Source organism: Schizophyllum commune (assembly GCF_000143185.2).
Source record: "Schizophyllum commune H4-8 unplaced genomic scaffold SCHCOscaffold_3, whole genome shotgun sequence".
NCBI classification, from domain to species: domain Eukaryota; kingdom Fungi; phylum Basidiomycota; class Agaricomycetes; order Agaricales; family Schizophyllaceae; genus Schizophyllum; species Schizophyllum commune.
Genome location: NW_026089540.1, coordinates 2,516,785 through 2,531,099, shown reverse-complemented (window position 1 = coordinate 2,531,099; position 14,315 = coordinate 2,516,785). Strand labels below are relative to the sequence as shown.

Genomic DNA, 14,315 nt, shown 5'->3' with positions numbered 1-14,315 from the left:
TCGGAAGGCGCGTTCTCGTTTAACGCGCGTTTAGCAATGGCGTCAACTGTAGCGTACGCCACACTATACTCGCAATAAATTGCCGCTTTCTTTGCTTTTATCAGCGCTCCCCGGCGGTTTTACCCCTCCACGAGCTCCTGCACAAGAATTTCTTCTCGAGAGCTCTCCTCAACTTGCGGTACGCCATGCACATCTTCAAGGGCTTCACAATAATTCCATGATACAGAAAATGTGCTGCACCTCCATCCGCGCTTACAAAAATTGCAGGGCGAGGCCGAAACACATGTTTTATCAAGATTTCTGCTGTGGTGGCCCCAACGGCCAGTGGTGCGCCACCACGAGGGACAGGTGCCCGTACTACCCTGTGCTACCGTCGGATGTCAAATCAGGGAGGACCGGGTTCAATTGTCCTTTCTGTACCGACGTAACGCCAAACAGACAACAGATCTATAGAGCTTGAACAGGTGCGCCAGTCTGTCCTTCCTACTCCGACCATCCGCTCTCATGTTGATATAAGGTGTAAGCTGCAGGTCCATCTTCTGTGCTCGCCTCGTCAATTCCCGAGAAGTCAGGAGAATCATGGGGGTAAATGATCAGGATTGCAGTGGACTATACCGCTGTTTTCCTTTAATTCTGCGATATCTACTACAGGAGCAACACGTCAATCGCTAGTAAATATAAAAATCGTGAACGTCTATTCCCTTGCTAGTCGAGTCCGGTATGTTTGATATGAGGAAGGCATTGAACGCATGCAGGACTGCCTTTCTCTTCCTCAGTTGCAGGTGGCGCAACGAAGAGTCTGGGACAAGGTGATGTCCGGGCGCCGTCGGAACAGGTCAAGCACTGAACAAGGCGCGTGTAAGTGTGGCGGGCTCCGGGCATGCAGCGCAGGGGCAGTTCATGCAGCACGCAGATGGTCTCCGTATTATCCAAGGATAGTATACGCGGCGGTCCTCGGTTGAAATAGCTCATGATGAGCTGGGCGATCTCCGGGTCGTCAATCTGGCTGACATCCGGCGGCATGCCCGCCAGTGAGACGTCAGTACAGGCAGTCGACCAATCCTCCAGATTCTCCGAGGAGGTTAGGCCAAAGCCGTAGAAGTCATCGTGCCTGGTGGAGATCTCGAAAATGAGCAGGGCGAGGGAGTGGTAATCTTCGTCAAAGGATAAAGCTTCGGGATTATGACCGTGGCGAAACTGCCGCTGCTGCGAGATGTATTGGTCGGTAGCGACAGAAGCCACAAAACCGTCGCCGACCACGGACATGCACTCGAGATCGATGAAACGAAGGGCGCCATCGGCACAGCGTACGAGGTTCATGCGCTTCACGTCGCCATGGACAATCCCCTTCGCGTGAAGACGGCTCACGAGGTCGCAGACCTCACGGATAGCGAAGTAGCGGTCATCCTTGGAGGTAATCAGACGAGGATCGAACGTCGTTTCCTGGCGCATCACGTATCCGATGATGGTGTCTTTTTCGAAGACTCGCCCAACGGGGGGAACAACGCAGTCGCCGGCCTGAAGGCCCACACAGAGCTGGCGCAACACGTCGGCATCCTCTTCGCCAGTGTACCACCACTTCACCGCGTACGTGCCCGACTCTGTCTGGTGCGTCATGACGTGGCGCCGACTGTTCAAGTGCAGTGGCGTCCAGCTGTTCGACTCCTGGACTACGAGAATGTCGAGGTCGACATCCCACGAGCCAAAAGGTGCGGCAGGGTCTTGCATGCCTAGTCGTGTGCGAGGTCGTCGGAAGAGCGTTTAAAGAGATGAGTGCGCTGGTAGAGGGCGCCAGTAATATTGCCCCAAGCGCTGCCTTATGTGCCACACAGCGCAATCCGGCGGGAAGCATCCTCCGCCAACCTCGGATTGGTTGTATGTATGGTCCTACGCCACGCACATGCCATGAGGTGTCAGCATCCACATCGACGCATACACGGTCGAATAAGCGCTGCGAACCTTCACATCGTTCTGAAATTCGAATGTCGAACCGCTTTACGGCGAAGACTCGGGTATGCCTTTAGCGCCTGGCGCTCTCTTTGGGCGCTCTGCATAAGCTGTGCAGTTCAGCGCTTACTGGGGTATATAGGCAGCTGCAGCACGGTGATTCGAGAGCCGCCAGAGTGAGAGTCCTGAGCAAGGTGCGTCACGCAATCAAAATAGGCGCCGGTCATCTTCTCACGCTAACTTGCTTCCAGCCTCCATCTCGTTTTGCACGCCTGGAACCAACATGCCAGAAGTCAATGCGCCTTTTGGATCTTGGACGACCGATATCGAGCTCAAGTCTTTGGAGCCTGGTATCATGCAAGCGCTCATGCTAGGGGTAACGCGCACAGTCAAGTCGCTCAAAACCGACGACGGAGCATATGCGCTCAAATATTGGTACGACCCTGTGCCTCAAGAAGACGTTCTCCGCCAGATGCAGATATGCATACAGGCTGAGGACTGTGCCGTCCCCATCGTGGGCCGTGTGTTCGACGACGGCGCGATGGTGGGGTACGTGATGCCCCTAGAGACTCCCCTCGACCCCGCCTCCATCGCTACAAAGGACGAGCGCCTTGCCATTATACACGAGCTTTGCGACCTTGTCGAGCGTCTTCATCAGAAAGATATCGTCCACGGTGACCTGAAGTGCCAGAACTTGGTTCGTTGCGCGAATGGTTTTCTCCGCTTCATAGACTTTGACTGTGCATCGCGCGTCGGCGATGGATACGTGGCCACTCAGGCGACCGCGGAGTTTATCTCTCAGAGGCGGATGCTCCGACATGGGTTCAATCCAGAGCCGCTTACTCTCGCCGAGGATTACCATGCGCTTGCCTTGACCATTTTTGAGCTTTACACCGGCCAAGACAATTTCTACAGATTTGGTCCCCTATCCGCAGAGGACTACGAAGAGTGGTCGTCCGTCTGCTGTGATGCAGTTGTCGTGGGCATGCCGCCTGATGTCAGTCGCATCGACGACGCCGACATCGCCCAGCTCATCATGAGCTACTTCAATCGAGCCCCTCCGCGTATACTCACCTCTTCGAGGTCTGTCACCATCTGCGCGCAGCACGAGCTGCCCTATCGTTGTCTTCCTGGACAACGCCACACATATACCCGTCTCGTTCGCTGCCATATGTGCGAACGCCATGGGCATCCTGTTTGTCCTAACCTATTTGTCGCGCCTCCAGCGGCGGAAGCGGGCGAAGGGAGTCCTACATGTCGAAGGTGCCTCCCTTATGTCATGCATATTGATCTTGAATGAGCGGTAGGGCTTCCCTCATGCTACCGTGTTGATGATCTGGCATGCTGATTTGTTCGACAGTTCATACTTACGATCGCATTTGTGGCAACGGTGGATAAATGCCGCTGATCGAGGACTTCGCGGGCCTAACGGCCGCTGGCACGAGGGGGAAGGATAAGAATGTACATTCATGACAATAAACCTCATGATGTGATGTCAATCAGAAGGCGACCAGAAGATTGTGAACTGAAGTCACTGAACAGCCGTCACAATATCGGTTGGGTATCGCAATGGAGGGCATAGGTATGTTGCCACTACTGTGTCACGTCGTTCGCATGAGAGCTTGGTCCTTTTGAAGAGGTAAGCGCAAGGACCGATGACGAACGATGGGCCGGAAGGGAGTTGTCACTTGTCGCTGATCACTGCTGGAGCAAACAGAACACGGCGCGCCAGAATCGGACAGTGTCCTGCATAGAATCAGCTGTAAGAAGAGGTGAGGTGAGAATGTGCGAGTTCAAAACAACGGGCGAGACTCACGAGAAAAAGGGTATTGGGACGATCCATCACTCAGGCGGAGGTAATTTTGCAGCCTGCTCCTTCGCCTTCTTCCTACTGCCCATCATGAGGTCCACATAGTCGGCGCCTCCAAGTACGGGTCCATCAGCATGCTTCCCTCTCTGCTGTGCTTTTTGCTTGAGGTTTGCCTTCTTCTTAGATTGCTGCACGGCGGCAGAGGGGGGAGCGGCGCTAGGCTTCTGTGCGGCTACCTGTGAAACAGAGGAAGCGGTCTTTTTCTATGCGTAAGGTCAGTTTTGCGTCCAGTAACCAGTGAAAGAGATGCGCACGACCCGCTTGCACATCTTGGCGCTCTTCCCCATGGCGGATAGCGGCTCTGAACAAGTCGTGAAGTTCGAGAGATCAGGGAAGCACCGATCGACACACTGCCGGAGATCCGGCCCGATCACCGACATGCCAAACGGACGTCAACTGTTGCCTCGCGGTGCGACGCGCGTGCTCATCGCCGGCCACGGTGTCGAGCGCCTCTACTGATCTTTGGAAGATAACATTCTCGTCCTGAACCATCATGTCTGATCCTCCGCCTCGTAAGGTTGGCTCCCTGCGCGACCGGATCGCCGCCTTCGAGAAGTCGGGCGCCTCTGCCCCGCAGCCCGCACCCCCGCCGGCACCGCGTCCCAAGCCTGGCGGGCTGTCGAACTGGAAGCCACGCTCGCCATCACCTCCACCTGCGGCAGCATCCACGGAGACGGCTGAGGAGAAGAAGCGTGCAGGAATGTCAGCTGCGGATGCGAAGGAAGCGATAGGGAGGGGAGGAAGTCTCAAGGAGCGAATGGCAGCGCTGCAAGGGCGTGGTGCGTTCGGTGCGCCTGCGCCGCCTGTCGCACCGAAGCCAGCGACGGAGAAGCCGAAGTGGAAGCCGCCGCCTGCAGTACGCTCGCCTACTCCGGACGAGGATGAGGAAGCGTCGAAAGCCAAGAAGGAGCTCGGCGCGCCATCAGAGGAGGCCCGCGAAGGCGCCAAATCACCATCAGCCGAACATCATGAAGAGAAGGAGCACACTGAAGGTGAAGAACCCGCTGCTGAAGGCGAAGGCGCCGAGGAGAAGGAGGTAAATCCGGAAGAGGAGGAACGGCAGCGACGCGCAGCCATTGCCGCCCGGATGGCGCGCCTTGGGGGCGCGCGAGTGGGTATGGCCCCGCCCATCTTTGGTCGTGCACCACCGAAGCCGGAGAAGAAGCCCGAGCCAGCTGCGAAGCCCAAAGAAGAGGCTGGGGAGGACGCTATCCCCGCAGCGTCGCCCAAGCCCGGTATGTCACCAATAGCGGATCCCAACTCACGACTGACCGTGCATCCAGAGTCCCATCCAGCATCATCTCCCTCTGCAGCGCGATCTCCCGCCGAGAGTGCTCGTCGCGGATCGCAAGGTACGATTCCTTACCCTTGGCAACCACCCCTTACTCACGCATATACCCAGATTACTTCTCGCAGGAGACGAAGCCAGAGGCAAAGAAGGACTCGCTGTCGCCCGGTGGTACACCTCAGACTGAAGCGCACACCCCCGGAGGCACTGCGCTCTCGCCGCCTGCTTCCATGCCCATGCCAGCGGCCCCGCGTCGGGCAGGACCACCTCGAAGGAAGGCGCCAAAGTCACCGTCGCCCGCACCGCCACCGCCTCCCATCGAAGGTGCAGGAGAGGAAGCTGCGAAGCCGGCGGAGGAGGCCGAATCTGCAGACAACGAAGCCAAGCCTGCTCCTGAAGAGGCCCTCAAGGTCACTTCGGAGGCTACCACTGACTCAGACGAGAACAAGCCCACATCCGACACTATCGTGGAGTCCAATGAGGTGCTCAAGGACGGTGTTGTGGTCTCGCCTGGCTCCATCCTCGTCGAAGGTGCTCAGAAGAGCGGCGACGTAGAGGAAGAGGTCGGCGAGGTTTCGAAGTCGGCAGACACGGACTTATCGCTGCCTCCGGGGCATGCGACGCGGGAGGGGATGGCAGAGGAGAACGAGGCAGAGAAGAAAGCGGAGGCGGAGGCGGAGCGCAGAAAGTCCATCGACGAAAGCAGGCGCAAGTCTATCGACTCTCAGCGTAAAGCGTCGATGGATGTTGAGCGAAAGTCGTCTATCAGCAGCACGCGCAAGTCTGTCGACGTGGAGCGCAAAGCCTCCATCGACAGCGCGCGGAAGCCCTCGCTTGATGCAGGCTCTCGCAAGTCCTCCGTTGCTGAAGCCGCTCCTCAGCCTCCGGCCGAGGCTGAGGAGGACGAGTTCAGACCTCCGTCGCCCGACGCGCCGCCCCCCGTGTCTGCAGATATCGTCGAGGACAGGCCGCCGGCATCTGCTATCCCTGAGCACGACGACGCTGCCAAAGAAGCTGACCCGGAAGAAGGTGATTTGACTTCGCCCACACTACTCAAAGCATCGCCTACTGTGCTCAAGGATGAAAGCAAGGCGAAGCTGTACGAGCAGACGCCGTCAGACGGTGGAGGCGACCGTTCCAACCCTCCCGCTCAGGACGCCGCACCCACACCTCAGCCAGAAGCACCTGCAGAGGAGGAGGAAGACGACGAAGACGCTCGCCGAAAGCGCGTCGCTGCCCGTATGGCCAAGATGGGTGGCATCAATCCCTTCGCTCCACCTCCGCCTCAGCGCAAGGACTCCTCGAGCTCCATCCCACCTGAGCCGCAGTCGCCTGCGCCGCGCACGATCCCGCCTCCCCGCAAGGCGAGCGCAGTGTCGATGCCCAGCGACGAGATCGAAGACGATGGTAAATGATCTTTCTTCTGCTATCTAATCCAAATGTGTATCTGTACAACTGCCCTGGTGTGCTTGGATATATGCTCAATATTGTTCTCTTTTTATAGTCGCGAACGACGACGATTTGCAAGCCAGCGAAACCGGCGATGATGATGAACGTGCGGAAACGCCGACCCGTCAGGTGCCTGCGGAAGATTCCGAGGAGAAGGACGTCCATGTGCTGCCTCCTCGAAGCGGCATCGCGGCTCAGGCTAGGCCGGAAGAGGATCAAGAGTCGGTGGGGGAGGATCGCGAATTGGTCAAGGAGGAGCAGTCGCGCGCGCCGCCAGCGCGGAGGACGACGCTGCCGCCCCCTGCGAGACGGGAGCCGTCGCCACCGCCGCAAGAGGATGATGATGAGGAGGTACTAGCACCTCCTGCTCGACGTTCCATACCTCCTCCGCCAAGGTCGCCTTCGCCAGCACCTGAGGAAGAGGAAGCACCTCCACCTCCTCCGGCTCGTCGATCAATTCCACCGCCGCCTCGTTCGGCTTCGCCGGCACAGACCGAAGAGTCGGAAAAGGAAGAAACGCCTCTGCCACCCCGGCAGCTCCCTCCCTTACACGTTAGGGAAGAGGAAGAGGAAGAAGAGCAGCCTGCTCCACCCGCTCGTCGGGCGTCAGTGCAGTCCTCGCGGAAGGCCTCTGTCCCTGTACCGCCTGCACCTCCTCCGTCTGCTGTGGAGGAACGTGGCCCTCAGCCTCCGCCCGTACGTCGGACGTCGCAGCCTCAGCCGCATGTCGATGCTCCGCATAGGCCGATGCCTCCTCCGCCTCCTCCACCTCAGATCGAGGAGAGCGATGAAGAGGATGGCGAGGGCTACGAGGATGCGCAAGATGCACTGCCGACGCCTCCTCGCAGGGCAGATGTCGAGGCTTCTCCTGCGCCAAGTGAGGCGCCGCTCTACATCCCGCCGCGAACGGGCGCCCCGACGCATGATCCATCGCCGGGGCTCCTTTCGCCTAGTGAGTTCATTAAACCCTGATTTGGTCGCGGTGGACTGAAGTTGGTGCAGCATCCCAGCGGTTCCAACCACAATCCCCATATGGTGGCTCCGAAGTTCTGGATGAGGATGAGGGAGGCGAGTATGACGTGGAAGGGTATGAACACGGTTTGTCTAACATCATTACTTCAGATCCCATTGACCCCGGTTTCCTTCCCAGCCGTCGAAACTCGTACGCAGAACCTCGCCCGGAGGACCTCTCACCGCCGCCGCCTGCCGCCCCTGCGCTGCCGACTGAGGCTGAAGAGGACGAGGAGACCGCCCGTCGACGCACGATCGCAGAGCGCATGGCGAAGCTGGGGGGCATCAAGTTTGGGCAGGCGCCGCCAATGCCAGCTCCGAAAGCCCCTGCGCCTCGCGCACCTGAAGAGGAAGCTGAAGCGACAACTGCTGAGCCCACGGAGATGACGGAAGAGGAGGAAGAGCGCGCACGGAAGGAGCGCATCGCGGCAAAACTAGCGAACATGGGCGGGATGCGCTTCGGGATGCTGCCCATGGGTATGCCGCCGAAGCAGTCGCACGTGCTGAAGGATGAGCGAGATGAGTCGGCGCAGGCTGCTCACGCCTCGCCGGCTGAGCGCGCCCCTCCTCCGCCTTTGGGACGACCACCCCCGCCACCTTCGGGGAGGCCGCCTCTGCCGCCTGCATCGCATCCGCCACCGCCACCGCCTGAGGACCTGGACTCGGAGCATGAGAGCGAGGGCGTGAAGGTGGAGGCGGAGGATAGCGAGATGGAGGAGGTGCGGCATGAAGATGCGATGGAAGAGGCGCCGCCTCCGCCTATTCCATCGCGCGCTGGTGGGCATCCGCCACGACGGGCGTCGCAGCCGGGAGCGCCGTCGGTACCTAGCGGCAGACCTCCCGTGCCTCATGTCCCGCCGCCGCAGCGCAAGTCATCGGTAGCGAGCGTCGAGTCGAAGCAGACGATCAGGTCGGACCATACGACCAAGTCAGCGTCCCAGAAGCCGGCTCCCAGCGAGTACGTGATGGTCGAGGAGAGCGGTGAACCTGAGGAAGAGGATCAGCCTGCGCCGCCTCCGCCACCCCGAGGCAGCCGCCCCCCACCTCCGCGCTCTGCTGCACCCCCTCCGCCGCCACCGCATGAGGAGCAACCCGGCATGTCGGACAGCACCCTTTCGCAATGGGAACTTACGCCGGGCGGTGTTAACATGGAGTTCGATCAACCGCCTGACCTCTCGCTCTCCTGGCAGCAGGAAGAGAAGCCCAAGCCCCCACCACAGGCCCAACCTCCTGCTCCTCCTCCTGAGCTCACACCTGACGAGTTGATGGCCGTCTGGGGCCGCGTCGGTGTGCAGATCTGTGAAGCCGCGACGACGCTCTTCGACAAGTCCAAGAAATCCCTCATCGGCGACGGCTCGTTCCACGGCTTCGTTGCCGCCACCCTGCACGAGGTGCCGAACGCCCAGGCAGTCGCCCCGCCCGAGGCGTACGGCGCGCTGGTGTACGCGCAGCAGGGGCAGACGGTGCAGAAGCGCGTGAGCGAGATCATGCCGGGTGACGTCGTGCTCCTGCGCGACGCGAAGCTGAAGGGGCACAAGGGGCTCGCGGCGTACAGCCTGTCGGTGGGGCAGGGCGAGGACGTGGTGGGGATCGTGGGCGAGTTTGAGGGGAAGAAGAGCAAGGTGCGGGTGTTCCAGGCGAATCAGCACGTTGGGCAGCAGACGGTGGAGTCGGTGAGCTATCGGTTGGATGATTTGAAGAGCGGGACGATTAAGGTGTGTATGAGCTGCTGGTGTGGTGGGTGATAGTTGCTGATTGTGTTGTAGGTCTTCCGTGTGTTGGAGGCGTGAACGAAGGACTTCTGCGCGCGTGTACTAGTATGGAAGGTTGGATACTGGATCGAAGACTACTGAATTTGAAGTCATCTACAAACTACAAACACTGTCTTAGCCCATCTCGGATAATGAACGGTTTCTGAGTAATCCTTCTGCTGTGAGGTCGAAGTGTAGATTCCCCCATATCCTCTCTAGAATCTCCTGCGCAGGGGGATCAGCCATCTCCGGGGAGGAGGCGATGGTCGGAGCACGGGCCGGTGCATTGATCAAGGTCGCGGTTCATCTGGCGCGCTCATCACTCTTGTCCATAACCGCTACGTTGCACGAGGCGCGCTGTTGGCGCCAGCTCTTGTTGGATGCCCAAGCCGTCAGAGATGGATCAGCTGTATACTTTGCACGGTTTAGATCATGGGGCGTCATCCTCGACTGGTTTTACCCAGAGAGAACGGCAGTGAGCATCCGAGAATCCAGGGGTGGCGCGCGTCTATTTACTTTGTTTTAGTCCATGGACAAAAGCAAGCGTATCAATTCCGACGCCGCAACCGAGGTCGCATCACAGTACAAGCACGGTACAGTCTTCAATCCATCGTCAACAAGGCGTCGTCGCTGACGGTGCTGGAGGGCGTTCGGAATCCTTATGCGGGTCGCCTGAGCGACACTCTTTCCACTACCAAGCAGCAGGCCGGACAAAAGCGCCAGTTCTCTAGTCAACAACATCCGCAGACCGTCACCATTGTGAATCGTGCTCATGCGGGGTCTTCGCGCTCGGACCGGCCAACGAAGAGGCCACGGCTTGATAGTGCGTAATACACCCCGTAAAATGGTTCGCGCTCGCTGACCTTTCCATCGCTAGACAGGGCATCTCACCCGGCCAACACGACGCGCTCCTCATCCCCCGAACTCTTCGACCCCTCCCCATTCGTAATCGACCATAGGAAGCCCCATCAATTCGACGAGCCTCTCCTACGCCCCGATGGACCGACGACCAAGCGCGTCGAACAGCGCGTCAAGCAACGAGAGAACGCGCCCCCGCGTCATACTGCACCTCTGGTGCGCGGAGAAGATCAAGACGATCCTATCGTGGTGGATGGGGACGAGGAGCTCGAGCTCCTGCCTCGTGACGATTCGCCATATATGCCACCAGGTCCAGTTCGAAAACCGTACCCTGGGCTGAACGCGATGAACGATGAGCAGGTACATATTCCTGCGGCAGATGTCATCTGTGGGGCGCCTCGGACAAGAGTGCAAAAGTTGGTGAAATCATATGAGGACCTAAGCAAGGAAGACAAGGTGCAAAAGCTGGAAAATCATCGCAACGCGCCCACCACAGGAAATGCAAATCCCATCGTTGATTTCAGGAAGTTGGCGCCAACCACCAGTGTCAAGAATCATATGAAGGGGAAGGTCAGTTCATGATGTCGCCTTGACGTGCACGACTTTGCCTAACCTGACGGTCATGTAGGATCCCTTCAAAGCAAACATTGCAATTAAACCCGGCCCTGCGCCATCCAACCGTGTCGAGAACCAGAGGATATACGAGTCTTTGCGAGTGGCCGCGTACTATCTCGGTACCTTGCTTGTCGAGGAGGACTCCAGAATTGAATGGAGTACGAACCAGATCAAGATCGTACTGGACGGCGACAACCCCCGCATGGAGTGCATGGATATCAAGCGTGATTTTGACAGGATGGAAGTGAGTCCAGGTCGCTTGCTTACATCTCTGCAGCGCTCACGCAGGTGCAAAGTACTCTGAACCAAAGCCCCCGAGCGGGGCCCGCCAATACAAGGAGGGCGACCGATTCATCCATGTCCTAAAACTTGTGACGAAGATTCGGCCGAATGGCTCGACCACTATCAAGACGCCAACGGCTCAAGGGCATTTCGTCCAGGGTGTGTTATATTTCTCACCTTTGTACTTCACGTCCATATTCCTGATACCCCGAGAGGCAGTGATACTGCCGAAGGGCATGTATGTCTTAGATTCGCGCTCAGCGAGGGCGAACTACCTCTCTACCAGAGGCTGCTACAGCGCTTGAGGGAGATCATCGTCAAAAGAGATACTGTCATCGCCATCAAGGCCTTCTGGCAGGCCATCACCGAGTCGGCGCGTCGTATCCAGGACGAGCGAACGTATTCGACTCCCATCCCCATCGATGATTCGCCTCCGCGGCCCTCTGCTGCGAGGAGGACGAACCACGCTGCTCCCACGAGCTATGTGGTGCCATCGGTGCTGCAGACGGGACGGCGAGCAAGGTCGGCGCAGGGTGCCGCGCCTCCACCGCAACCGCAACCGCAATTGCAGCCGAAGGAGAAGGCGAAGGAGCAGCAGCAGCAGGAAGAGGAAGAGGTGGCAATTGTGCAGCCACCGCGGCGCTCGACGCGGCAGAACGCTGGCACAGCGGAGTCGTCGCGCGAGCGAAGACGACCGGTTCTGGATCCCGACGAAGTGTGAGTAGGCTCTGTGCCTTCAGGTGTTTGCTTGCGTGGTAGCTGACCCTGTCGTCGTCAGCGTCCTATCCTATCCCTTTGGCGTCCCCGGCGCGGTCAATATCACAAACTCGGATGTTGCACGGTTAGAACCGGGCGAGTATCTGAACGACACGATACTGGAGTTCGCGCTCAAGTGAGTCCTTCGCCATTTCTCGTGCAAAACCCTCGTACTGATTCGAGCAGGTATTATCTTGTACAACTGCAGAACGAGCACCCCGATCTCGCGCAGCAAGTCCATGTGTTTAGCTCTTTCTTCTTCAAGAAGCTTACAGAGAAGAAAGGGTGAGTGGAGATATAGGGATCCGCATTGCGTGTGGTGCTAACAGCTATTGCATAGGGAGGGTCTTGCAGAAGGTTATCAGAGCGTGCGCAAATGGACGAAGCAGTTCGACTTATTTGCGAAGAACTATATCTTCGTACCCATCAACGAAAAGTAAGCGAGTAAGCGCCAAACAACATGCGCAACTACTGACAGCATGCTCTTAGCCTTCACTGGTATATGGCTCTGATATACCGGCCAGAGAAAGTTCTCAAGCCACCACCTCCCGTTAATGAGGCCCTCGAAGTAAGACGACAGAGCTTGCGATCGAACAAGGACATCGTAGCTGCTGAAGTACAAGCACCTGCTCCTTCCAAGCCCTCCACCACGCCGAACGGTCCTGCAGGAGAAGAAGTCCCGCCCACTCCCTCTCCACGGCATTCACCAGAGCCGAGCGACGATAACGACGATATCTCGGGCGCCCAGCCGCGCGACGTCACCCCGGATTTCTCGAGGTCGCAGGTCCTCAGCGACGGGAACGATGAGAGGGAGGTGTCGAATCAGCTACTCGAAGATGACGGACAGGAGGAGTCGAGGATTGCGGGATACCGATCGCACGGCGACGAGCCATTCAACTTCTCGGGGCACGTCTCCCCTGGCCCATCGAGAGGGAATTCGCCTTCTCGTCCTTCATCTGCGTCGGCTCTGCCGGGGTCGCAAAGCGGGTACTCGCACACTGGGACCGTCGGCACCGACATACGTATGGGGGACATGTCGCCCCTGTCCCTTCTGAGCGACGACGAGTGCGATGAAGATGGGGACATCACGATGAGTAATGTGCGTGAGGATGTTAAGGAGGCTCTCGATTCGCAGGATGACTTGGACATGTCGCAGGGCATGGGACACATGTCGCTCGGCGAGGGTCAGGATCGCAGGGACGGCTCGACGTCGCCAGATCCTCTCGCGCTCAACGACAGCACGAAGGACGTCAGCAGATATTCGCCCAAGCCGGATCCAACTACGTTGTTCGACGAGGACGAGCAAACCCTGCAAGGGCCAAGTGAAGGCCGATCTTCCACCGTCTATGAGGTCCACGACGACGAGGTGCAAGCAAGGACCGGCGGTGTTCCTGCTGCGCAGTTCTATGGCACCGCCCCGCAAAAGAAGGCCACGCGCACCTACCAGCAGGCTAGGTCGGAGAAGGCGAAGGGGAAGCAACGCGCCGCGCCTGATGCCACGTCGGACGACGTCGAGGTTCAGGATGGGGTGGCAGAACCTGAGCTTCTGCGCAGTGACCAGTAAGTGGTATGTGCACGATGGCAGGGACATTTCTGATTTGCAAAATCCAGGACGCTTGTCATAACGTTCGACTCGCTCGGAAGTCAACATCGTTCAGCGATCAACCAACTCAACGCTTACCTCGGGCTCGAGGCTCGTGACAAGAAACAGGTGGAGAACGTGTCGGACGTCAAGGGGAAAATGGCTTCGGTAAGTAAGGTTTGCATGCGTGTTTGCCGCTGGCTTACCTAGTATTCAAGGTTCCCGTGCAACCTAACTTCTGTGACTGCGGCGTGTACCTGATACACTTCTTCCGCACCTTCCTGAGCGATCCTGAGTCTTTCCTGCGCACGATCTGCGTACGTAGAAATAATCGCTTGACATACAGCCAGCTCATCTATCATCGGCAGGCGGACCGCAAGAGGAATAGAGGCGATCACAACGAGCGCAAGCGGGCCTGGCGCGAGCATGAAGTAGGGACCTTGCGGCAGGAGCTGCGGGACATCATTCGCAAAGAGTCCGAGGACTACAAGGTCGCGAAGGCGCAGAAGGAGAGGGAGAGAGAGGAGGCGAAGAAGAAGAAGGCAGAGGATGCCGTAGAGTCGGACTCGTCGGGTTCTGAGATTGACATTGTGGAGGTGAGCGGGCCTCCGCCGTCCGCGTCGAAGGCGAAGACGGGTAGCCAGGGCGGGGGTAGGAAAGCGGCGCCCAGGTCGAAGAGGTGACGAACACTGGGACGCTTACCTGCTGGACCATTTTGTGCTTTGGTGTCGGTCTTCCTGCGTCGTTGCTTTCGCTGCTTTATTGTATTTTTCTTCCTCGTACTTTTTCGGCAATCCCGTCGCTTATCCTTCATGTTCGGTTATATCATTGTACTAGACTAGCTTATGTACGAGCAACAGTAATACATAGGTCGACGAGAACGTTGTAATCAATTTATACAGAGCG

General features: G+C 58.3%; 9 protein-coding genes across 9 annotated transcripts; 6 read left to right on the top strand and 3 right to left on the bottom strand.

The window, feature by feature from the left end:
• Positions 1-581: 581 nt before the first annotated feature.
• Positions 582-2,130, bottom strand: SCHCODRAFT_02616073 (uncharacterized protein). Its single transcript, XM_003033923.2, has one exon. It carries the CDS (start codon positions 1,726-1,728, stop codon positions 706-708), a length of 1,023 nt encoding a protein of 340 aa, XP_003033969.1. The 5' UTR covers positions 1,729-2,130; the 3' UTR covers positions 582-705.
• Positions 1,977-3,426, top strand: SCHCODRAFT_02201031 (uncharacterized protein). Its single transcript, XM_050342057.1, has 3 exons — positions 1,977-2,141; positions 2,199-3,250; positions 3,308-3,426. Exon 2 carries the CDS (start codon positions 2,231-2,233, stop codon positions 3,245-3,247), a length of 1,017 nt encoding a protein of 338 aa, XP_050201789.1. The 5' UTR covers positions 1,977-2,141; positions 2,199-2,230; the 3' UTR covers positions 3,248-3,250; positions 3,308-3,426.
• SCHCODRAFT_02616071 (uncharacterized protein) lies at positions 3,395-4,245 on the bottom strand. Its single transcript, XM_050344738.1, has 3 exons — positions 4,072-4,245; positions 3,764-4,020; positions 3,395-3,707 (listed from the first exon to the last, which is right to left on the bottom strand). The coding sequence occupies exons 1-2, from the start codon at positions 4,195-4,197 to the stop codon at positions 3,790-3,792; spliced, it is 357 nt and encodes a 118-aa protein (XP_050201788.1). The 5' UTR covers positions 4,198-4,245; the 3' UTR covers positions 3,395-3,707; positions 3,764-3,789.
• Positions 4,246-5,215: 970 nt separating this feature from the next.
• Positions 5,216-6,644, top strand: SCHCODRAFT_02200914 (uncharacterized protein). Its single transcript, XM_050342055.1, has one exon. The coding sequence runs from the start codon at positions 5,336-5,338 to the stop codon at positions 6,518-6,520; it is 1,185 nt and encodes a 394-aa protein (XP_050201787.1). The 5' UTR covers positions 5,216-5,335; the 3' UTR covers positions 6,521-6,644.
• Positions 6,645-6,801: 157 nt separating this feature from the next.
• On the bottom strand, positions 6,802-7,762 carry SCHCODRAFT_02685792 (uncharacterized protein; the record flags this gene model as incomplete). Its single annotated transcript, XM_050346783.1, has 2 exons — positions 7,147-7,762; positions 6,802-7,095 (listed from the first exon to the last, which is right to left on the bottom strand). The coding sequence occupies exons 1-2, from the start codon at positions 7,483-7,485 to the stop codon at positions 6,802-6,804; spliced, it is 633 nt and encodes a 210-aa protein (XP_050201786.1). The 5' UTR covers positions 7,486-7,762.
• Positions 7,763-8,830: 1,068 nt separating this feature from the next.
• SCHCODRAFT_02664635 (uncharacterized protein) lies at positions 8,831-9,355 on the top strand (the record flags this gene model as incomplete). Its single annotated transcript, XM_003034513.2, has 2 exons — positions 8,831-9,280; positions 9,332-9,355. The coding sequence occupies 2 exons, from the start codon at positions 8,831-8,833 to the stop codon at positions 9,353-9,355; spliced, it is 474 nt and encodes a 157-aa protein (XP_003034559.1).
• Positions 9,356-9,506: 151 nt separating this feature from the next.
• Positions 9,507-10,370, top strand: SCHCODRAFT_02200994 (uncharacterized protein). Its single transcript, XM_050342056.1, has 4 exons — positions 9,507-9,791; positions 9,843-9,909; positions 9,962-10,139; positions 10,198-10,370. Exons 1-4 carry the CDS (start codon positions 9,697-9,699, stop codon positions 10,263-10,265), a joined length of 408 nt encoding a protein of 135 aa, XP_050201785.1. The 5' UTR covers positions 9,507-9,696; the 3' UTR covers positions 10,266-10,370.
• A 1,480-nt stretch (positions 10,371-11,850) lies between these two features.
• Positions 11,851-12,116, top strand: SCHCODRAFT_02493797 (uncharacterized protein; the record flags this gene model as incomplete). The annotated part of the gene is made up of 2 exons (XM_050342989.1): positions 11,851-11,963; positions 12,014-12,116. Coding segments are annotated over 2 exons (216 nt in total), but the record flags the coding sequence as incomplete, so codon positions are not given.
• A 735-nt stretch (positions 12,117-12,851) lies between these two features.
• Positions 12,852-14,092, top strand: SCHCODRAFT_02491510 (uncharacterized protein; the record flags this gene model as incomplete). Its single annotated transcript, XM_003034512.2, has 4 exons — positions 12,852-13,387; positions 13,439-13,577; positions 13,628-13,726; positions 13,778-14,092. The coding sequence occupies 4 exons, from the start codon at positions 12,852-12,854 to the stop codon at positions 14,090-14,092; spliced, it is 1,089 nt and encodes a 362-aa protein (XP_003034558.1).
• Between the last annotated feature and the right edge of the window lie 223 nt (positions 14,093-14,315).

Coding starts and splice junctions, on each gene's coding strand:
- SCHCODRAFT_02616073 (XM_003033923.2), bottom strand. CDS start 1,728: ATGCAAGACCCTGCCGCACCTTTTGGCTCGTGGGATGTCGACCTCGAC.
- SCHCODRAFT_02201031 (XM_050342057.1), top strand. CDS start 2,231: ATGCCAGAAGTCAATGCGCCTTTTGGATCTTGGACGACCGATATCGAG.
- SCHCODRAFT_02616071 (XM_050344738.1), bottom strand. CDS start 4,197: ATGTCGGTGATCGGGCCGGATCTCCGGCAGTGTGTCGATCGGTGCTTC. Junction 4,021..4,071: donor CCAAGATGTGCAAGCGGGTC/GTGCGCATCTCT, acceptor CCTTACGCATAG/AAAAAGACCGCTTCCTCTGT.
- SCHCODRAFT_02200914 (XM_050342055.1), top strand. CDS start 5,336: ATGCCCATGCCAGCGGCCCCGCGTCGGGCAGGACCACCTCGAAGGAAG.
- SCHCODRAFT_02200994 (XM_050342056.1), top strand. CDS start 9,697: ATGCCCAAGCCGTCAGAGATGGATCAGCTGTATACTTTGCACGGTTTA. Junction 9,792..9,842: donor TTTACCCAGAGAGAACGGCA/GTGAGCATCCGA, acceptor ACTTTGTTTTAG/TCCATGGACAAAAGCAAGCG. Junction 9,910..9,961: donor CGCATCACAGTACAAGCACG/GTACAGTCTTCA, acceptor ACGGTGCTGGAG/GGCGTTCGGAATCCTTATGC.